Raw genomic sequence first — 23,248 nt, forward strand, 5'->3', positions numbered from 1 at the left:
TCCAAAATTCATGGAATAGATAATTAGATCCCTGCAAGTGAGTAAAAGTAACCTTTGACACTGCTAGTTCACTAGTACATGACAGATGCAGGTATATTTTGCAAAGTTCCTGCTGTTTAATTATACAGTGAATGGCAATATGATTTAAATGCCTTACCTTTAGACAAGTTTTATGAATTTATCCAACTTAGCCTTTTTTTTTTTTTTAGACAGAATCTCAAATCTATCACCCTGGGTAGAATGCCCTGGTGTCATAGCAACCTCAGACTCGTACGCTCAAGCCTCTGAGTGCCCAGCTAGTTTTTCTTTTTCTAGTAGAGATGGGGGTCTCGCTCTTGCTCAGGCTGATCTCTAACTCCTGAGCTCAAGCAATCTACCTCCCTCAGCCTCCCAAAGTGCTGGGATTAACAGGCGTGAGTCACTGTGCCTGGCCAGCATTTTTCTGTTCCATATAGGTAGTCCTCACTTTGAACTAGATATACACAAACTTTGGTTATTTACTTGATACCAATATAAGTCCCTGATAATATGGTTGTAATTTCATATTAACTGTGAGTAATTGAAATAAGTACAAATATTGCTACCAGCTCTTCAGCCCACAGATCACTGTGTGAAAAAAAAAAAGAAAAAAATCACTGTGTAAATAACAGACATGCCCATGATCAGTGGACAGTCATGTCATTTCTCTCAAATTCTATCACTGTGTATGTCATTTAGTTCCCCCGCAGCCAGCAAACCATGTAGCTATATTGCTTCTTTGTCACACAGTAATCCATGCAGCAGTTTTTTAAAGTGCATAATTGAAAGAGGGCCAAGAATGATAAAAGTGCAGGAAAGAAACAAAAAGCCTAACAATGGAAGTGAAATTCTCTACATTTGACCTGTTGTGATCTCTGAGATTTTTTTCCTTGTCTAATGTTTGTGGATGGATATTTCCCCACTTTCTAGTAGTTTCCTAACATACCAGTGCTCAGACAAATACTTGAGGGGCTTCTACAGATCTTAGAGAATCTTCCTCTGTTCCTCTCATTTCTGGTACTCTGTTGTACAGCTACATAGGCCTTGGTTCTTCCTTTAATTCTAATTTCATCCCCTTACCTTAAGGAGACTTCCAGGCTCCATTTAGTTCCCCCCTTCACATAGCATGCCCTTGAAGTTTTCTCTAGGCAATAAGATGGGGCAGTTATAGGGTGTACTTTGCATGTTGCCTTCCCGTAATTTAAAGGCAACTCTCCCACACTGCTTCAAGTACAATATCTTGAGACCTGTTTCATGTATTTTATGTGGTTTTATAATCATTTTAACTAAGAATAAATCCGCTCCCTGTTATTTCATCTTGATTAGAAACAAGTCATATGTGGCATCTTTTCATTTGTTATGTGGGGAATTAATTCTGATATCTCAAAGACAATTTTGGTTCAGCAAAAGATATTTAAAATATTGTAAAATAAGGAAGCAAAATTATAAATCTTGAGGGGAGGGCAAAAGTCTAGAATATTTGTATGTGAACAAAGTTAAGTTACCTGCATAAAATAACTCTGTATAATTCCATTCTTTCTTCACTAAAGCTAGAAGGAAACATAAAAGAAGACTTTGAAGATCTGAATAAAGAAATCAAGAAAACGGCTAATTAAAAGCCGTTATAAGAGCTGAAATAAAGTTCACTGAACAAAGTTTTCATCAGGATGAGAGTGGGAACCCAACTTATGTACATCTTCAGATAAAAAGAACGCACCACTCAGTGCTGTCTGAGATGTTTGTGGAGACCACGGCAGAGCAAACTAAAGCACAGAGTCTATTTGGGGAGTGCAGCCCAGGAGCCCTTATTGTGCTCACTGGAAATCACTGGGAGGACGGCCATGGACGTTCCAAAGTGCAAGAAGGATTATGATGTGGATTATCATTTTTGTAATTGTATTGTTTGTGATTGTTAGAATTATCCTAACAACACTATTGCCATGGCAGCCATATCCCAAGAACTCTTTACCCTTGGAGCCTTAGTCTACATCTGCAACAAATATCCTGTCCCTTCATGAAGGAATCTTAGGCACTGTGGCATGGCCTTGGGCGCTGACTTCCTAATTAATGAATTCAAGGAGAAAGCACAACAGAATGTCTTGTCCAGTGAGAACACTGCACGCAGAATGGACATGATGAGTGAACTCAAATGTCCTTAGACTCTAACAGTCCCCAAAACTTTAACAATGTGAAACATGTTCCTATGGCTGTGAAATAAGGAATTTTTGAAAATTTCAATTTTTTAGACATTTTAGTGTTAAAACTGTATCCACACCAACATCTGTTGTTTCAGGACTTTTAAATAAAAGCCATTCTAACTGGAGTAAGGTGTTATCTCATTGTGGTTTTAATTTGCATTTCCCTGAAGATTAGTGATATTGAGCATTTTTTCCTCTGTTTGTTGGCATTTGTCTATCTTCTTTTGAAAAGCTTCTGTTTGTTTATGTCTAAAGAGAAGACTCCTTCCTGGATAAAATAAACATTCTCCTTCTGAATGGCTACTTTTACTCTTTTCCACTTTTTCAATCAGACTGGAGAACGAAAGAAACACAGAATCAAGAAGAAAATAAAAAAAGAAAAACATTAACATAAAAAAAAAGAAGAGCTTCTGTTCATGTCTTTTGCTCAATTTTTAATGGGGTTGTTTTTTCTTGCCACTTTGTTTGAGTTCTTTGTAAATTCTGCATATTAGGTCTTTGTCAGATGTATGCTCATGAAAATTTTCTCCCATTCTTTAGGTAGTCTATTTACTCTGTTGATTATTTCCTTAGCTGTGCAGAAGCTTTTTAGTCTAATCAAATCCCATTACTTGGGCCCTTAGTCCTAAATTCTTTGCCTAGGCTGATATCCAGAAGCATTTTTCCTACATTTTCCTTTAGAATTCATGTGGTTTAATACCTTATATTTAAGTCTTTTTTTTTAATCCATCTTTTCTGAGTGGTGAAGATGGGGGTCCTTTTCAGTCTACATCTGCGAAATATGACATTGGTATTTTGCATTGCATCTTTGCAATCACTTTGGATAGTATGCACATTGTAGCAATGTTGATTCTACCAATGTTTGAGCAATGTATGTTTTTCCATTCGTTTGCATCCTCCGCCATTTCCTTCATAAGTGTTTCATAGTTCTCCAGGTAGAGATCTTTCATCTTGTTAAGTATATTCCTAGGTATTTTATTTTCTTTGTAGCTATTGTGAATGATATTGAGTCTTTGACTTGGCTATCAGCTTGACTGTTACTAGTATATAGAAATGCTACTGATTTATGTTCATTGATTTTATAATTTAAGGCTTTGCTAAATTTATTTATCAATTCCAGGAGTCTCTTGGTGGAGTCTGGGGTTTTTCTGATACTGGATCATGTCATCACTGCAGACCGACAGTTTGGCCCTCTCCTTCCTGATTTGAACACCCTGCATTTCTTTTTCTTGCATGATTGCTCCGGCTAGGACTTACAGCACTATACTGAATAGTAGTGATGGCAGTGGCACCTTGTCTTGTTCTAGTCCCTGGGGGAAATGTTTTCAACTCTTCCCCATTCAACATGATGTTGGTCGTGGATTTCTCATATATGGCTTTTAGAATTTTGAGTAATGGTCCTTCTATGTTGAAGGTTTTTATCATGAAAGCGTGCCGAATTTTGTCAAATGCTTTCTTTGTATCTCTTGACATGATCATATGCTGCTGTTACCCATGTGATGCTTTTGGAAATAGACTCTGAGGGGAGATAACAGCACTTGTCCCAGGTGGTACATTGTATAAGTAAGATTTTTTTTTGAGACAGAGTCTCACTTTGTCACCTGTGGTAGAGTGCTGTGGCGTCATAGCTTACACTAACCTCAAACTCTTGGGCTCAAGTGATCCTCTTGCCTCAGCCTCCCGAGGAGCTGGGACTACAAGAAGCCACTGCAATGGCCTGCTATTGTTTGAAAGATGGTGTCTCACTCTTGCTCAGGCTGGTCTCAACCGCCTAAGCTCAAGGGATCCAACCGCCTCAGCCTCCCAGAGTGCTAGGATTCCAGTGGGAGCCACTGCACTGAGCTATAAAAAAGACCTCCAGGCCTGGGCTCTTTCCATGATCCTGGCATTCCTTGATGGTGAGTTTCTGTCATCTACTCCGTTAGTCCCTCTTCCCAGGCTGAGACTACTTGGTGTCCTGGTCCCCATGACAGAACTTAACGAGCAGCAGTGTTACTGAACATCCCTGCAGAAGGTTGGCCTCCTCAGGAGACATCTAGCCAAGAAGTAGAAAATACGGAATGACACTGGGAGGCCAAGAGGATTTGGGAGAAGCCACCCAGTCACCTCCTTAGCTACCCAACAATTATTGGCCATAAGAGACTATAGCCTTGCAACTATGATAAAGGCCAGAGCCAGAGAAATGCTGCCATTAGCCGCTCACACCATTTTTATCCTGCCAGACTTGTATAGCCTAGGGTGACACATGTTTTTGAGTCCTCATTGGACATTTTACAGCCTCAGAAAAATAAACTGGCTTGCCCATGATCACACAGCTAGCTGGTGGCAGGGCCTGTCCCCACAGTCTCAGTGGCCATGTGTGTCATCTCTCCTCACACTCAGCCACATTCTGATTCTCACACAACACACAGACACCAGGCACACCTTGCTGAGCTGCAAGTGTTTTATTAGGGACAGTCTAACAAAGACAGCATCAGGTGGGGACAGGTGTCTGGATTCCAGCTTCAGGTGGGATGGAGAGCAGGGCAAGAAGATGGTGCTCACGTCAGCCATGAGTGGCAAAGATTCATCTCGAAAAAGGGTTCAGTTTGGAAAGTGCATTTTTGATATCTTCTATTATCTCTTTTCCTGTGAAGCTGAGGCATTCTGCACTAATGGCGATGGAGCCCTGGGAGAGAGAGGGGAAAGAGGTGGCTGCAGGCAGGTTCTGAACCCACAGCAGGGCTACCCAACACCCACCCAGCAGCATCCCCACTCCTCTTCCACAAGAATGAAAAGTTCCTCTCTGTGATCTAGCTCCACCCCACAGGTCCAAGGGGGCTGCAGTCAGTCAAGGATGAGGATGGAAGCTCAATTGCCCAACTACAGGTATCAGGAGGGAGGCTGAACAACCACTCCGGCCAGGGAGGGAAGGAGATAAGAAGATTCTGGAGGGCAAGGGGAGACTGGCCCCAAGGGAGGGACCAGGTGGCTCAGCCTGGTTTTCTGTGAAGCACCTAAGACCCATCTGTCAGATGCATGGAGGATAGAACGTGTACACATATGTCCTAAACAACTTCATGTGTCCTGCGTGCATAGATCAGCATAAGGAATTCTGTTATTTGAAAAACCTCTCATTTTGCAGAATCAGACACTCAAAATAAGAGCACTTTGGGGAAAATAGGGTGACAGACAGACTTATCAAAATCTATATAACTGTGTTACAAGAACAATAACAATAGCAGCAAAAAGCTCATCAGGGGCCAGGCTGAAGTGGGAGGATCGCTTGAGGCCAGCCAAAACTACACAGCAAGACCCATCTCTACAAGAAATACAAAAACTTAGCTGGGTGCAGTAGCTCATGCCTGTAATCCTATCACTCTGGGAGACCAAGGCAGGAGGATCACTTGAGCTCAGTAGTTGAAGACCAGTCTGAGCAAGAGTGAGACCCTGTCTCTACTAAAAATAGAAAAATTAACCACAAGTCGTGGTGGGCACCTGTAATCCTAGCTACTTGGCAGGCTGAGGCAGGAGGATCCCCTGAAGCCAGGAGTTACGATGATGCCACTGCACTCTGGCCCAAGCAACAGAGCAAGACTCAGTCTCAGAAAGAAAATAAAAATAAAAAAGGTTCATCAGGAAATATATTGGATAATCCTGGTGATCAGTGGCCTGTAACTAAAAGCTGCCTCAGGCATCAAAATCTTAGGGATAAATTCTGGCTTTTGCAGCCTGAGACAATAGAGATGGAAGTGGGACACCATCTGAGCCAGTAGACTGGCCATCAAGGCTGCACCAGCGGAAGTGAAACTAGCCCATAAGCAGAGGTCTTACAAGGCCAGGGCCTTCTTCCTGGGGAGGGAATCCAAGGGCAGATGCTCATTTTAAAAATGTGTCAGATAGAACTTACAGGGCTCCCACCTGTGCAGGAGCTGAACTGAGAACTTTCTTTGCTGACAAACATTAAAAATTCTACTCCTGCTGTGTTAGCTCCCCTAGGAAAACAATCACAGGAGTCTCACGGGTATCCTTCCCCTGTTTACCAACTGTATGTAAGCTCATTGGTGTCAGAGGAACAGGTGTGGCAGCAGAACAGGGTGGATGTGCATGTGGCTTATTGTCACATATTATATGTCCTGAAGGTTGGAGCAGATTGTTGGTAGATCATGTGTGCTGTGTATCACATGATTATGTGGTCTTTTACTATGTGGCACATTACTGTGTGCTGCGTGTGGAGTGGGCAGGGCAGGCGTGGAGAGGAAGTTACCAGGCCGAGCACATCCAGCGTCTTGCCTTTGATACCCTCCTCATTGAAGCATTCCTGGATGTTTTCAAAGGCTGCCTTTTCTGGTTCAGTAGCATTGACCTGATCGAGGAGGCTGTCCAATATGTGCTTGTCTCCAGCGACAAGTGCACCAAAGACTCCGTAGAAAGCAGGGCAAGCTTCTACTGAAAACACAAACAGCAAAATACCTCATTAGAAAGCAGCCAGGGTCAGATGGGTTGAGGTTCTTCATGTCCCCAGTGTCTCCTGAGTGACTTCCTGCAGACATGCCCTTTCCCAGGACTGCTGATGTCCCAGAGACTGCCCTCTCTAGGGGGCACCCCCAGAAGGAAGGAGCAGTGAGAGAGGCCAGAACTAGCAACCCCTCTGTCCCTGAACACCGTTCCATACACGCCTGCCTGCTGTGCTTCTGGCTTTCAAATAAGCACCACTGTCCCCACTCATTCTCCCCACTGTGTGCTCAGCTGCCGGCAGGCCTCCCTCTCCCCACCGCTTTCTGCACTGAGGTCTTCTGAAGGCCCCATGGGGACAATCTCCCAGATGGTCCCTAAATCCCTAGAAGCTGCTCTGAGATCTGGAAGGACAGAGGAAGATAGAGGATGGTGAGGTGTGAAAGGCCACCTGTTCCCTCCTTCCCACTCTCACCCGTCTTGAGGCTTAGCTCTCCGGTCACCAGCAAGGCCAGCATAAGCAGTGCCCCCTTCATCATGTTGGCTGCTGGAAGGCTCTGCTCAGGGCAGGGTTTCTGCTGCCTTATAAACTGCTGACTCCTTGACACTAGACCATGCCCCTTCCAGGAGCTCATAATGCCTGTGGGCTGGGCTGAGGAACATGTGATTCCTTTAGACCCCCCTCTAAGGAGCAAAACACCTGGAGATGGTTGTCCTAATGCTGTTGACTTTTGGAGAGAAGAGGTTGTATCTTTGCCCAAAAGCAACTGGAGTTGATCTTTCTAAGGTCAACAAATACTGTGTTGTCCCAGCCACAAATGTCATCTCTGCCTCCTGGCCACATCCTTCCCCCACCTATCCTGGCTCTAACGCAGTACTCTCCTCGAATGGACAAATGAAAGTCACAGAAGGAGTCAAGGACAAGTCTATGTGGCCAAAATATCATCTAAACACTGACTTTTGCATGAGTTAAAGACCTGGGGATAAGAATGGGGATCTGAGATTGATAGGGGCCCCTTGAACATCTTAACAGCTGCCATCTCTAAATTGGGCCACAGTGACAAGTGGGTGCATCTTTGGGCTCTGAGTCACTCTATGCCAGGGAAGTGCCAGGACTTGTGGCCATATGTTTCCTTCCTCAGGGTCTGGTAATGCTCTCCATTCCCTACCAACTGGATCATGCCACCAGCTTCCCTCTCACCCTATAGGGAGCTAATTCCCGGAATCCTTCTTGACTCCTTGTGGCTCCAGCATTTTCCCTTCTCTGGTTGTCTCACCCATGTCCATCAGTAAAGACGGCCCAAAAGGGTGGACCTACATAGCCCATCCAGTAACATCAGCAGAACCCCCCAAGGTGTCCACATTCCTAAAGGCCACTGTGGGCTAGAGCTTTATAGACCAGAGTTCCAGGTGAACCAGAGGTGACACTTTGTCTGCTTAGCCTCTCAGGAGTTCACCTCAATCTTCTACCCTAGGAAAGCTGTTTGTGGCACTGACAAGATGAGATTGTCCATGAGCACTGTAGCAGGAGGAAGCCTGAGAAAGTTCCTGGTGGTCAAATCTGGGACAGTATGAGCATCAAAATAAATGACATATTATTGGATTGTAAGCCAGAGTGTAAAACTGTACACAGTTAGCACTCTGTATGTGTGGGTCCCGCAGCTGTGGATTCAACCAAATGTAGATTGAAAATATTTCGGTGGGGGGACAGAATTCTACAAAGTTCCAAAACCCTAGCATGGCGCCAGTAGCTGAGTGAGTAAGGTGCTGCCCCATATACCGAGGGTTGTGGGTTCAAACCCAGCCTCAGCCAAACTGCAACAACAACAAAAAAAAATGCCAGGCATTGTGGGGGCACGGATAGCCCAGCTACTCAGGAGGCTGAGGCAGGAGAATCGCCTAAGCCCAGGAGTTGGAAGTTGCTGTGAGCTGTGATGCCATGACACTCTACCGAGAGTGACAAAGCGAAACTCTGTCTCAAAGTTCCAAAACCCTAACCTTGAATTTCTTGTGCACCAAGTGCTGTGTTTGAAGTCACGTGAATGAGGGGTCAACGTGCACAGGCGACATGGGATCACCGCACGTGCACGCAGACGGAAGGGCCTAAGCGTCTGTGGATGTTGTTATCTGTGCGGTCCTCCTGCACCACATCCCCCATGAATACCAAGGGGGGCTGAATGTGAGTCCCTCCTGCAGCCAGATGGAGATAGAAATAAATGATTGAATAAACAAGCAGGGACGAAGAGACAAACGTTCCTTACAGAAGAATTCCCAGCAGGATCTACAGACATTTCCAAAGAAAAGAGTAGAGAAAGGGGAGAACAGAAAGGGTCTGGGAATGCTCCCGTTCTTTCCCACCAACTGGATCATTCCACCAGCTTCCCTGGTGCGTGGCAAAGATAATAGTAATCAAGGGGTAAGTGATAACCAGTGATGAGACGTGGATATCGCACACACCCTGACACCATGTGACAAGAAAGACACTTCATTTCTGTGGTGTCTTTCCCGAAATCCTAACCCCAGTGTAAATTATGAGGAAAACTCAAACAGACTCAGCTTGGTGTACTTTCTACAATACCTGGCCTGTCCTCTTCAAGATGGCTAAGGCCATAAAAAAAACAAGGAAAGACTAAGATTGTCACAGAGCAGATGGCATGGTGGACACCTGGCAGCTGCACTCAGTGCTGGAGCCTCTCGGCCAAGAGCAGTTACCGGATGCGAGTCCTGTTTGGCACGGGGTTCTAAACCAGATCAAAAAATGTATGTCCTCCCTCTGGCTCTGAGACACCAGCAAACCTTACTCTGTTACTGAGAGTAAAGGTCGGGCAAGGGCCTCCAGCAGAAAAATAAATAACTGCTTAATTCTGACGTGACAAACATTGAGAACTTTCACTCTATTGAATGCCAATCAATTTCATAAGTACCTATAGTGCAAGTGTACATATGAATTTTTTTTGAGACAGAACCTCAAGCTGTCACCCTGGGTAGAGTGCCCCGGCATCACAGTTCACAGCAACCTCCAACTCCTGGGCTTAAGCGATTCCCTTGCCTCAGTCTCTCAAGTAAGTGGGACTACAGGTGCCTGCCACAACACCCAGCTATTTTTTGGTTGTAGTTATCATTGTTGTTTGTCAGGCCTGGGCTGGATTCGAACCCGCCAGCTCTAGTGTATGTGGCTGGTGCCTTAGCCACTTGAGCTACAGGTGCCAAGCCAGTATGCATGATTTTTCCTGCTTATAGACTCCAGAGAAATGGGCTATGCCTTCAATTTATCTCACATTTATGGAGCACTCATGTGGGGTTCCCTGTCCTAGTTCTGGGGACACAGCAGCAGGAGCAGCAAGGCCTTTGCTGTCCTGGACCTCAGCATACACACCTAAGAGGGAGCCAGACAGGAGTTTGAGATCAGCCTGGGCAAGAGCAAGACCCCATCTCTACTAAAAATGGAAAAACTACCTGGGCTTGGTGGTGGGCGCCTGTAGTCTCAGCTACTCTGGAGGCTGAAGCAAGAGTAAGAGGGAGAGACCATCCACGCATGACGGGAAGTGGTGTGGAGGAAGGGGAGGGAGAACGGAGGACGCTGTGTAGGAGATGGGGAAGGCCTTTTATTGTAAGGGGTCAAGAATTTAGATCAGTCTCTCTCAGAAGATGATTTTCGTTTTGTGTTTGTTTGAGACAGAGTCTCAGTTGCTCTGGGTACAATGCTGTGGAGTCACCATAGCTCATAGAAACCTCAAACTGCTGGGCTCAAGAGATCCTCCTGCCTCAGCCTCCTGAGCAGCTGGGACTACAAGTGCCGCCACAATGCCCGCTAGTTTTTCTCTTTCTAGTAGAGATGAGTCTCACTCTTGCTCAGGCTAATCTTGAACTCCTGAGCTCAAGGGATCCACCTGCCTCGGCCTCCCAGAGGATTGGGCTTACAGGCATAACCCACTTCACTGCCCCCTTATAAGGTGATATTTAAAGAGAATGAGGGGGAGTTCCTGAGGAATTAGGGCATGCGGATCCTGCAGCCAGTTGGAGAAGGAGCATCTCAGGCAGCAGACACAGCACACACAAAGGCCCTGCTGCAGGAGCAGGCTTGGCCTGAAACAGAAAGGAAGCCAGTAGGGTGGTGCCTGTAGGTCAATGGGTAGGGTGTTCAAACCCTGCCCGAACCAGCTGAAAACCATGAATGACAACTGCAAAATAAAGAAAGGAAGGAAAGAAGCCAAGGAGGGCAGGGAGAATGGTGGGGTGAGCTCAGAAAGCCCTCAGGGCTGAGATGGGATGAGCACATCACACAGTGCGGTGAGCTGCAGAAAGATGCTTGGCTTTCACTCTGGACAGATGGTGTTGTGACTCTCGAGTTCAGAGTGATAGAGTAAGGTTTGCTGGCGCCACAGAGACAAAAGGAGGACTCAAGCTTTTTGGTCTTGGTTAGAACCCTGTGCCAAACAGGGTTCACAGTTCGTCACTGCTCTAGGCCAAGAGGCACCAGCACTGAGCTACAGCTGCCTGGTGTCCACCATGTCATCTACTCTGTGACAGTTTCTTAGTCTTTCCTTGTTTATTTATGGCTTTGGCCATCTTGAGAAACTCAAAAAGAGAAGTAGGTTGGGGAGGATGATAAATTCCCTTCCCATTTGAGGTGCCCTCCCAGTACGCAGGTGGCAGGACTTGGTTAAAAGACAGGTATAGCTGCAGGCCCAGTGAGCACAGGAGCCAAGTCCAGGCTCCAGAAACAAACAGGCTGGCTCAAGGGAGGCCAGTGTGCAGGTCTGGAACACAGAGCCACCAGGGGCTGATCATGTGGCCTGCCCTTGACGCTTACTAGTGTGAGACCCTTAGGAAAAGCACTAAGTTTCCATAAAGTCCTCACCAGACTATCCCCAAGGTCACATCTAGATGTGACAGGCTGACATAGGCCATCACTCGGGAGGCCTGTTTGGGAGCCCTCTGTCTGTTTCTCTAATCAAGTTGTCCTTTGGTTCTTCCCTTTGACTTCCCATGTCGCCTGATCCTCAGAAAAAGCCCTGGGGGTGGGGGAGAGAATGAGCCAACCCCTCTGTTGACTCAGGACTTACCCTCTTCCTGCCAACACAAATTCTCCCTTGACAGCCTCAGGCAGTTAGGGTTATGGCCTAGGTGGGGCCTGGAGGTGCCTCCTAGAACAAGAAGTCCTGGACACAGGCCCCTCCCTGCCCCATGGGGGGACCGAGGACAGTATAAAGGGCCCCAGGGTGAGGAGGGAGTACCTGCCAGCCGCACCATGAAGCTGGCTGCTGCTTTCCTGCTGCTCTGCACAGCCTCGCTCCTGCTCTCAGGCGCAAGTGGGTGCCTGGGGACATTGGTTCCCTGGGGCATCCTGAGCAGGCTGGGAGGGGAAGGATGGCTGGGTTCCGGTGGACATCTTTCCAGGGTGAGTCAGCCTGTCTTTGTGTTCTAGATTGTGACATATGCCCAGCTGTGGAGAAGGCTTTTAACCTCTTCGTGAATGGAACCACTGATGAATTTGTCGATCATGTGAAAAATTTCGTAAAATCCTCTGCAGTATTGGAAAATGCTAAGCAAACGAAGATGTGTTCTGACAATAAACTGACAGAAGAGGATGAGGATAATATCCAGTCTGGGCTGGTGAGTACCACCGGGTGTGTCTGCACCCCAGTGCCGGCCAGGGGCTCTCCTCAGCCCAGGTCTCATCCTCCTCCCCACCACGGCCCTTCCCTGGGAATCTGGGATGGAAAAGAAACACATGAACCTGTAGATAGAAGGAATGCAGCAGACAAAAGTGTGGGTGAGGAAGGGCCAGGAAGGGAGATTCGAACCAGCCCTTGAGCTCTGCACCTGGCTAAGGCTGCTCAGCTTTGCAGGGGCCACGTGGGAACCTCCAGCATCTCCCCTCTCCACAGCACCAGCTGACCTCTGATTCAGCTCCTCAGCTCTGGTCTCCCTGACTCCAGCAATCAAGCTTAGACCTCTATTCAACCATTAGAATTGGATTCGGGTGGCGCCTGTGTCTCAGTGGGTAGGGCACCCGTCCCATATACCGAAAGTGGTGGGTTCAAACCCAGCCCCGGCCAAACTGTAACAAAAAGTAGCAGGGCAGGGGTGGCACCTGTAGCTTAAAGGAGTAGGGCGCTGACCCCATATACCAGAGGTGGCAGGTATAAACTCAGCCCTGGGCAAAACACTGCAAAAAAATAAAATAAAAAAAGTAGCCGGGCATTGTGGCGGGTGCCTATAGTCCCAGCTATTTGGGAGGCTCAGGGGAGAGAATTGCCTAGGCAAGAGAATCGCCTAAGCCCAGGACTAGTGTCACAGCACTCTACCGAGGGCCATAAAGTGAGACCCTTTCTCTAAAAAAATAAAAAAAAAAAAAAACAATTGGATCCTTCCCCTCTTCAAATATTGGTTCCCTAGCTCAGCACGTGTAGCTCAGCAGCTACGGCACCAACCACATACACTGGACCTAGCGGGTTTGAAGCCGGCCCAGGCCTACCAAAAAACAATGACAGCTAGAACAACAAAATAGCTAGGTGTTATGGTGGGTCCCTGTAGTCTCAGCTACTTAGGAAGTTGAGGCAAGAAAATCCCTTAAGCCCAAGAGTTTGAAGTTGCTGTCAGCTGTGATGCCATGGCACTCTACCCAGGGCGACATGAGACTCTGTCTCAAAAAAAAAAAAAAACAAAAAAAAACTTGATCCTTCCTTTATCCCACCCCTCAAGTCCCCTCCTCCATTTCCCCTGTTCTGAAAATCTTCATTTCTTTATTATTCCCTGGATCCCAAGGAGCCATCCCGTGGCTCACATGCCAGGAGAGGAGGCATCTCTAAAAGCCTCCCCGCCTGTCCTCTCCAGGCCTGGACAACCCCTCGTAGAGTCAAAGTAAATCCTCTCTCTGTTGCCCCCGGAGTTGGTGGGGAGAAATTGGTGCTTCACCTATAGGTGTCCAAGGGGCAGAAGTAGGAAGGGAAAGGGGAACAGTTCATTCCTGGAGGCTTACAGGTGCCCAGACTCACCAGGTCCTCCTCAGCAGCCACCAACACTGGCTGCCCCTCCTCTTCTTTTTGTCCCGTTGAAAGGAGCTTTCCAAGACTTCTCAGGCACAAGTTGGGCTACTCTCATGTTTCAGAAGATTGGAAGAAAAACCCCTTTACCTGCTCAAATCCAAAAGCCACAATCCAGACGAGGCTGCAAGCCCCTTCCCAGGAAGTGTCTGAGGAGTGCTCAGTGCAAATTCCAGGTCTCTATTGCCCCTGAGGCCTCACCAACTTTCCTGATCTTCTCTTTGCAGGACAAAATATACTCAAGCAATTTTTGTTAAGAGAGCTGTCTTTGTCAGAAGACCCAAGAGAGCCACATGCCTGACCATTAAGTAGTCTTAGCAACCCGCCCTACCCAGGTGTCTAACTAGAGGATTCCAGCAATAAAAACCTTGCAATTCATAGAAGAGTGCTTACTCCTTGGACTAGAGATTGGGCTTTCCTAGGGATGGTGGTGGGGGCCACAGTAGGGACACCAGGGTGACATCCAACTGCAGCTGGATTTGAATGCTGTCAGATGTTGTTCCTCCCCTGAATTTGACAGGTGGTAGGCATCATGGGATGACAATCACAATGGCCAGAGTGCCTGATCATTTCCATGAACCAGGAGCCACAGGTCACACACATTATCTAGCAGATTTTAGTCTCCCAGCACTTTGACAGATGGAAGTAATCGTTCAAGTCTTAGGAGTGAGAATCTGGGAGGGAGGGGAAAGAAACGCACGAGTGTGGAGACAGAGGGGATGGTGCAGACACTGACAGTGTGGGTGAGGAAGGGCCAGGAAGGGAGACTCAGTCCAGTGGGGTTAAATGGCTTCTGGGCACCAGAATCGCCTCCACCACCTACTCCTGGGGAGACAAGCTGGCTGATGCCGTGTGGCCCTGTATGTAATATAGTCCTCCTCTGGGCCTCTGATTCCCAGCAGAGGTGTCGTAAGGCCAAAGTAAAATAATGGTATCAAGTGCCAGACAGAAGAAAAGAACAAAAGGCCAAGGTACAAGTGCAATGCTTGCACTCTGGGAGGCTGAGGTGGGTGGATTGCCTCTGACCAGACTGAGCAAGGGTGTGACCCCATCTCTACTAAAAATGGAAAAACTATCCAGGCATTGTGGCAGATATCTGTAGTCCCAGCTACTCCCAAAGCTGAGACAGGAGGATCACTTGAGCCCAGGAGTTTGAAGTTGCTGTGAGCTGATGACACCATGACACTCTACCCAGGGTGACAGAGTAAGACAGAGTCTAAAAAAAAAAAAAAAAAAAGAAGTGTAGGCTCAGCGCCGGTAGCACAGTGGTTATGGTGCCAGCCACATACACTGAGGTTGGAGTGTTTGGACCCATCCAGGGCCAACTGCAATGAAATATTAGCCAGGCATTGTGGCAGGATATTATATCCCCAACTACTGGGAGGTTGAGGCAAGAGAATCACTTAAGCCCAGGAGTTTGAGGGTGCTCTGAGCTATGATGCCACAGCACTCTACTGAGGGCAACATAGTGAGACTCCATCTCAAAAAAAAAAAAAAGTGTAGAATGTACCATGACCAAGAAGTCACCTATCATGCCTCGGTTTATCCTGACATCAACCACCCATTGAGGACTCAGCTGCTTCATGGGTCTCATGCACAGAGTGGAGACCCAGGGCCCTCCTGTGGCTCTGCTGCATTGTAGTGACTCCTGAGCCTCTCTCAGGCCCCACCACCACTCCCAGCCTCCTCTCAGCCTGGCCCGCACCATCTCTCTTATAGCTCCACCACAGCCCACAGAGAGCTGCCCTGGAAGACCCTTCTGGGCAAACACTACACACAGCTCTACCCCAGAGGGGTCTCTCTAAGATCCTATGCTAAAGAGACTATGTGAGGCCCCCACAAGTGACTCAGGAGCACCCACTTCTCTTCATGTGCACATATTGTGGGAGAAGCAGGGGAAGCCTGATCAGCTTACCCAGAATAAAACCCGACTCTTTGTCTGAGTTGGGGCTCCAACTCCCCAGGGTCTGAGAATGCTTCAGAAGTGGGGGACTCCTGGCTGGGCACAGTGGCTCACACCTGTAATCTTAGCACTCTGGGAGGCTGAGGCGGGTAGAACCTTTGAGCTTAGGAGTTGAACACCAGCCTCAGCAAGAGCTGGTGAAAGCCACCAAGCAGTGGCTTTATTTGTAAATGCTGAAGATGCAAATGTTTGAGAAGGGAAGATATCAGCCAGCGGGGAAACTGCCTCCACAGCAGAGGTGAACTCCTGTGGGCTTTGGTGAAAGTGGGTGGGGTTTCTATGATCTTTTCTAAAAATCTGGCTCTACTAAAAATAGAAAAAGGAGCTTGGCATTCTGGTGGGCAGCTGTAGTCCCAGATGCTCTTGAGGCAAAGGCAGGAGGATGGCTTGAGACCAAGAGTTTGAGGTTGCTGTAAGCTATGACATCACAACACTCCACTCAGGTTGTCAGATGAGACTATGTCTCAAAAGAATTAAAAAAAAATTTAAAAATTTTAAAAAATTATACATATAACTTGGCGCCCATAGCAGAGTGGTTATGGCACCAGGCACATAAACCGAGGCTGGCAGGTTCAAAATCAACCTGGGCTAGTTAAACAACGATGACAACTGCAACAACAAAATAAATAGCTGGGAGCAGCGCCTGTGGCTGAGCAGGTAGTGCACCAACCCCATATACTGAGGGTGGCGGGTTTGAACCCAGCCCCGGCCAAACTGCAACAAAAAATATCTGGGCATTGTGGTAGGCACCTACAGTCCCAGCTACTTGGGAGGCTGAGGCAAGAGAATCACCTATGCCCAGGAGTTGGAGGTTGCTGTGAGCTGTGACACCACCGCACTCCACCAAGGGCGACAAAGTGAAACTCTGTCTCAAAAAAAAAAAAAAAAAAAAAGGAAGATAATATACACGCTCAACAAGAACACTTAATAGGGCCTCACACAGCTTTAGGTCTCCTTTTCACTGCTTGAGGACCTGCGCTGAACAAAACTGAATGTTGTACGTATCTCTCCCCTGATTTTGCTACTATACAAAGATAAACTGCATTAAATTTAATTTGTCTAAAATGTTATTGTTTTTCAAGACAGATGCCCTGGGTAGAAGGCTTGTTGTCAAGTTCATAGCAACCTCAAACTCGTGTACTCAAGTGATCATCCTGCCTCAGCCTCCTGAGTACCTTGGACTAAAGGAGCCTGCCATAATGCCCATCTATTTTTTCTATTTTCTATTTTTAATAGACATGGGATCTTGCTATTGCTCAGGCTGGTCTTGAACTTGAACTCCTGAGCTCAAGGAATGCACCTGTCTCAGCCTCCCAGAGAGCTGGATTACTGATGTGAGCCACTGCACCCAGCTGGAACGCTACTTTTCATTAAATTGGCACCAGCTGGGTATGTGAGGTGTAGGGCAATAGCATTCATATTAGTGATGAGAATACCACTTAGCAGAAATGTTCTCATGGGGGAAGCTGGCAGTATGCATCAAAAGACAGTAGCCCTTGATCTTGATCTTGATGTTGATCCAAAGTAAATAATAAAGATCAGGCACAAAGACTTAGCTGCTGTATTATTTATGAACACATGATTTACAAAAGCAACATGCAGTAGGAAAACAGATGGGATTTTCTGAGAAATAGATCATTTAAATCTCCCACATGTACCACAATGAATACATGTTGCTTTCTAGAAAGAAAATGTTCAAGTAAGAGTCATATTACTGTTCTTAAAAGGATGGCAAGGTCTTTACACTGAAAAAGTTTGAAAACCACTGTCAAAGAGTGGATTTTGCGAGAGGCATCTTGCTAGATAATGCCTCAATACACAGAAAGGTAATGGGGTAGGAGCCTAACCTTTTCCAGTTCATCCTTTCAGGGTCCCAGAGAACTGGGAGTCCTGGAATGTGGGTGAGAAGGGCTGGTGGAGGGGGAGGAACCCTGCTGCTCATTGCTTCCCAGGCTGAAACCCCAGGATAGATTGGCATCTGTATAACACCAGCCATCCTCTTCAGCATGGAGCTCAAGTTCTTTCTTTCAAATAACCCAAACTATCTCCCATCACTACCAACATAGAAAATCAATAATTTAGTCCACATCTGCCAACGTAATAGCTCAGTCCCTGCCCCAATGCCCTAAAGAAAAGCCTTCGCAAACGATCACTCTAGCCCCTCAGTTTGCCTCACAAGGCACCGAGTAGAGGCTGAGAAGATTTTTTGTTAACCCTATAGAAGACAGGGGAGTGGGGGGTATGACTAGGCAGATGTATGATGCCACAGATTCAACTGGCATCAAAAGGAGATAGCCAGGAACTTTGAAAGCACCGAAAGGAAAACAGTGTATAGTACACAAAGGGGTGTTTCTCCATAAGAAACACAGCTGACTTATCATCCAAAATCATGACTGTCAAAAAATATGGAATGCATAGTCAGGCCTGGCATGGTGGCTCACACCTGTAATCCTAGCACTCTGGGAGGCCAAAGCAGGTGGATCACCTGAGCTCAGGAGTTTGAGACCAGCCTGAGCAAGAGTTTGACCTCATATCTACTAAAAGTAGAAAAAATAGCTGGGTGTTTTGGTGGGTGCTTGTAGTCCCAGCTACTTGGGATGCTGAGGCAAGTGGATACTTCAGTCCCAAGGTCTAAGATTGCTGTGAGTTATGACACCTCAGTGGTCTACCCAGGGTGACACAATGAGACTCTATAGGCAGAAAGCCTATAAATAAGCCTTTAAATGGTTCCATTTTGTGAAAGCAAGTTTGAAGTCTTTTGTGAGTTAGAAAGGAAAAAAACCTGGATAGAACTCCATATGTGGCTAAAGGCCTGGTCACATAGAATTGATTAAGGGCCTGGCTTTGTGGGGGCAGGCCTCCAGGCAGGACCTATATATCTCAGGAATTTCCAGACTACTCCCCAAAGGTGAATGACTGCCTCCAGATGGTCTGTTAAAGGTCAAGTATTCAAACAACTTATTCACCCAGACCCTTATTTTCTGGTTTTGTTTTTGATTACTTAGCATAAGAATATCTTTAGATAGTGGAGTGGTTATCGGTTAATCCGTAGCCCCATTGGCACCACACAGAGAGAGGCCTGAGACTAAGGTTTAAGTCATATGTTTATTGATTAGTATTGCCTATATAAGCTTTGGTGGAAGAAATAAAGTTGCTGCATGCCATGTGAGAGCTACAGCCCTCCTTATTCACCATACAATTTCATTGCAGGTCTTAATCTCTGTGGTATCACACCACGCAACTTTCACACAACATTTTGCAGCAGTGAGCAGGGTGAGCTTCACAAGGACAGTGCGGGCCCCCTTGGGATCTCTTCTCTGTTGGAGGGGTTGTCAGCTTAAGGTAAGCCTGGTATTCTGAAACTGGAAGGAAGGTCATCGTACCATAAGTACATGAGACTTCAGTATAAGGAAATATTCAGCAACAGAATAAGGAAATAATGGGAAATTTTCAGTCCTTGCAGGACCAGAATGTGTCAATGTTAAAGACTCTGTTAAATTCTACAGGAAAAACTGTTAAAACAAACACCTTGGAAGGACTGTTTCAGTTAGTAGCTAAACATTGCTACTGGTTTACTCCAGAAAAGAAAAATTAGTTAAAATTAAGTTTGGAAGAGTGTAGGCAAAGCTCTTAGGTGCGCCCATATGAGGGGAGAATGTATAATTAGAGATATTTAGGCCACCTATCACTTGTTAACTTTGGCATTGGAACCCTTGCAATCTGATGCAGAATGTCTTGAAAATTTCCCTCCCCCACCTCTGAAAGAGGGACAGACTGTAGAAGAGCCTGTGTATGATGAACCAGAAAATCCAGAAGTTAAGAAAGAGTCAGAGAAAGATCTAACTGAAAGTGACTCAGATCGTTCTATAAGCAATTTTTCTGATAGCGAGGACATGACTGAAATTAACAAAAAGTTAACCCAATGTTGCTAGGCCATTGAGAAACATTATTCAAAATGCCCCAAAAGTATTTTCTGACCTTACAAGAAAAACCTTTGACACCCACTGCTCCTGCAGGTTGCTATCCAGTGTGGCCAAATCCTCTGGATTCTCAATTCGTTATTGAACTCCGTTTCCTGTTGATCTGGCAACTTTTAATGTTGTCCAAAATGCTGAGTCTTCCTCAGCACTGCCCCAAGTTTCCAATGCTCAGTCCACCAGTGCTTTCACTTTCCCACTACTTAGGCAAGCGCTTGAGGATGGGCAGGTACAAACTAGTCATATTCCTATTCAACTAAAAGCTTTTTTTTTTTTTTTTTTTGGTTGCAGTTTTTGGCCGGGGCTGGGTTTGAACCCAGCACCTCCGGCATATGGGGCTGGCGCCCTACTCGTTGAGTCGCAGGCGCCACCCTCAACTAAAAGTTTTAACTATATTAAAAGATGCTGTTCATACTTATGGCCCCAACTTCCCATATGTTATGGTGATTTTAAGATCCTACTGTGAAAACCAATTACTTATTCCTGTAGATTGGGATATTTAGCACAGACTACTTTGAGCCCAGGACAATACATTCAATTTAAGTCCTGGTGGATGGAGGAAGCGAAAAAACAAGTTCGTCATACAAGACTTGAAAATCCTCGTACTTTTAAGTTCAATCAGTTAACAGGAACTGGAGCCTTTGATGGTATAAATGCTCACACACAGTATTCTAATGAATTACTGGCTCAAATTCAAGATAATTGCCTTACTGCGTGGCACCATCTTGATGAAAAGGGGCCGATTAGACAATGTTTCACAAAAATATTTCAAGGAAACAATGAACCATACACTGAATTTATTGCTCATTTACAATAAGGGATTGAGAGATCAGTGCCTGGAGAAGATGCCAAAAAAATGTTGCTCCTACAACTGGCTTTCGAAAATGCTAACATTGATTGCAAAAGAAGCCATGGCCAGATTAAAAAATCAGGATAATGTCACCATTGATCAATATATTCACATTTGTCACGGGGTATGTCAGGCACTTTCCAAGCTAATCTGTTAGCCTCAGCTTTGCAACCAGTACTAAGAGATCTAAATGTTACAACTGTGGAAAATTTGGCCACATTCAGAATGTAGAAAAGGTAAAAGTGAAACTGAAACTGAGACCAAGCTGCCAGGCGTTTGTCGTAAAGGCAGACATTGGACAAATGAGTGTTGCTCAATTAAGGACAAAAGTGGCAATATTTTGTCTTCTACCCAGAATCAGGAAAACTCCAATGTGGGGCTAGCTCAAGGCCCCCAGACCAACAAGTCAAGCTCTCTTCTTCAGCAGCTTCCAGTGAGTGACGGCCAGGCTCCCACTTAAATGATTCAGAACTAAGTTCTGTTAACAAAGTCTATGTCCAGGATTTATTTCATGCCACTCAAGGAAGTGCAGCCTTGGATCTCCCTATATTAACAGATGTTAACTTTAACAGTGGGGAATCGCCTAAAAAATTACCCACTGAATTTTATGGTCCCATACCTTCAGGGACTATAGGATTAATACTAGGAAGAAGCAGTTTTACTATGGAAGGACTTTGTGTACACCCAGGAATAATTGACGAAGATTATAAGGAAGAAATTTTAATAATGGCTTCAGCCACAAAAAAATATCAAGTTGTCTGAAGGACGTCATGTAGCTCAAATATTAATTTTACCATATCATAAAGGCAAAACAGCTCCTGTTACCAGGGAGGTAGAGGTGGTTGTGAAAGTAGAGGAAAACATGTCTTTTGGCATACTTTCCTAAATGGTGCTTGCCTCAATGTAAGGTAACATTTGAACATTAATATTCAAATTGAGGAAATAGTGGACACAGGAGCAGATGTCGCTATTATTGTTTCTCACTTGTGGTCTGAATGTTGGTCAAAAGCTCAAGTAAAAACTACTTTTGTCGGGCTTGGAACAATGACTAATATTGAACAAAGTACTTCTGATTTACATTGTCAAGGACCTGAAGGACAAACAGCTCATATCCGCCCTTATGTTGCACCCATAGCCATTATCTTGTGGGGTCGAGATCTATTACAACAATGGAGAGCTATGCTCAGTATCCCCACAATTTCAAAGGCTGCTAAAAATATAATGATTAATATGGGCTACGATCCAACTCAGCCTTGCTCTTCTACAGAGCCTGAAATAACTCGAATTTGCCATGATAAAAAAGGGGTGGGGCTTCCTTCTTTATCAGAGGATTTTTTTTAGGGGCCTCTGCCCAGCACTTCACCCTTTCCTTTCAGTGGAAAGCAGATAAACCAGTTTGGGTGGAGCAGTGGCCTCTTCCTTTGGTAAAATTAGAAGCATTACATCAATTAATTGATGAACATATTGACATACTGAACCTGTGACCAGTTTGTGGAATTCCCCAATATTTGTAATTAAAAAGAAATCAGGCAAATGGAGAATGTTAACAGATTTAAGAAAAATTAATGCAGTTATTCAACCAATGGGACTTTAAAACCTGGAATTCCTAATCCAACCTTAATACCAAAAGACGATCCTATAATTATTATTGACTTAAAAGATTGCTTTTTTAATATTCATTTGCAACCAGAAGATGAAGAACGTTTTGCTTTTACCATTCCTGCTTTAAACAATGAAAAGCCCACTTGGAAGTTCCACTGGAAGTTATTGCTTCAACATATGTTTAGCAGCCTCACCTTGTGTCAACTATTTGTACATCAACCTTTATTTTTTATTTATTTATTTATTTTGTTTTGCAGTGTTTGACCAGGTTTAGGTTTGAACTCGCCACCTCTGGCACATGGGGCTGGCGCCCTACTCCTTTGAGCCACAGGGGCCGCCCTGTACATCAACCTTTAAAAAGAACATAGGAAATCTTTTCCAGAGGCCATGTGTTTACATAAAATGGATGATATGTTGTTGGCTAATTCATGCCCTAATAATTTACAAGAATTATACCAATTAGCATGTTCCAAATTTAAAGAATATGGTCTTCAATTGGCAGAAGATGAAAGTTCAAACTCAGGAACCTTACTGCTCAAAATATTCTTCCTCAAAAAGTGCAGATTAGAAGAGATTCTCTTCAAACTCTAAATGACTTTTAAAAATTATTAGGAGATATTAATTGGGTACAGCCAACTTTAGGAATCCCCACATATTCTCTTATTAATTTATTTTCCATTTTGGAAGGGGATCCTGATCTTCACAGCTTACTCCCAGCAGCTGAAAAAGAATTACAGTGGGTTGCGTAACAAATTAAGGATGCTCAATTAAACCGAATCTCTCAAATCAATAATTTATATCTATGTTTTTCCATCAATGCACTCTCCTACAGGACTGATTGTGCAAAAAACAGCCTTTGTTGAATGGTGCTTTTTACTTAATAAAGCATCCAAAAGGATGGAAACCTACCTACAAAAAATGGCCTTTATAATATTAAAAGGAAGACAGCAGTTAAGACAATTAATAGGAAGAGACCCTGAAAAAAATGTTGTTCCTCTAACTAATAATCAAATTTCTGATTAACTTATGTTGAATACTGAATGGCAAATTGCATTATCAGATTATATTGAATGATAGACAATCATTTTTCTCCAGATAAAAGAATTCAGTTTCTAAAAAATACTTCTTGAATTTTGCCTTAAATAGTAAAATTAGAA

General features: G+C 45.1%; 2 protein-coding genes across 3 annotated transcripts; one reads left to right on the plus strand and one right to left on the minus strand.

Annotated features, from left to right (window-relative positions):
* Positions 1-4,685: 4,685 nt before the first annotated feature.
* On the minus strand, positions 4,686-7,188 carry LOC128596163 (androgen-binding protein homolog). 2 transcript variants are annotated; one of them, XM_053605646.1, is made up of 3 exons: positions 7,126-7,188; positions 6,463-6,644; positions 4,686-4,884 (listed from the first exon to the last, which is right to left on the minus strand). In XM_053605646.1, exons 1-3 carry the CDS (start codon positions 7,184-7,186, stop codon positions 4,783-4,785), a joined length of 345 nt encoding a protein of 114 aa, XP_053461621.1. In that variant the 5' UTR covers positions 7,187-7,188; the 3' UTR covers positions 4,686-4,782. The 2 variants fall into 2 exon arrangements, with proteins under 2 accessions (XP_053461621.1, XP_053461623.1); XM_053605648.1 differs by having other exon boundaries at positions 6,463-6,641; positions 7,126-7,179.
* A 4,713-nt stretch (positions 7,189-11,901) lies between these two features.
* On the plus strand, positions 11,902-14,050 carry LOC128596619 (major allergen I polypeptide chain 1-like). The gene is made up of 3 exons (XM_053606183.1): positions 11,902-11,962; positions 12,079-12,266; positions 13,927-14,050. Exons 1-3 carry the CDS (start codon positions 11,902-11,904, stop codon positions 13,954-13,956), a joined length of 279 nt encoding a protein of 92 aa, XP_053462158.1. The 3' UTR covers positions 13,957-14,050.
* Positions 14,051-23,248: the final 9,198 nt, after the last annotated feature.

This window comes from Nycticebus coucang, chromosome 10 (assembly GCF_027406575.1).
Source record: "Nycticebus coucang isolate mNycCou1 chromosome 10, mNycCou1.pri, whole genome shotgun sequence".
Lineage (NCBI taxonomy): Eukaryota > Metazoa > Chordata > Mammalia > Primates > Lorisidae > Nycticebus > Nycticebus coucang.

Excerpts from the sequence above, each read along its gene's own strand:
- LOC128596163 (XM_053605646.1), bottom strand. The coding sequence starts at position 7,186 with ATGAAGGGGGCACTGCTTATGCTGGCCTTGCTGGTGACCGGAGAGCTA. Across the intron at positions 6,645-7,125 it reads AGAGCTAAGCCTCAAGACGG|TAGAAGCTTGCCCTGCTTTC; the intron begins GTGAGAGTGGGA and ends TTGTGTTTTCAG. Across the intron at positions 4,885-6,462 it reads CGCTGGATGTGCTCGGCCTG|GGCTCCATCGCCATTAGTGC; the intron begins GTAACTTCCTCT and ends TCTCTCTCCCAG.
- LOC128596619 (XM_053606183.1), top strand. The coding sequence starts at position 11,902 with ATGAAGCTGGCTGCTGCTTTCCTGCTGCTCTGCACAGCCTCGCTCCTG. Across the intron at positions 11,963-12,078 it reads GCTCCTGCTCTCAGGCGCAA|ATTGTGACATATGCCCAGCT; the intron begins GTGGGTGCCTGG and ends TTTGTGTTCTAG. Across the intron at positions 12,267-13,926 it reads ATAATATCCAGTCTGGGCTG|GACAAAATATACTCAAGCAA; the intron begins GTGAGTACCACC and ends TTCTCTTTGCAG.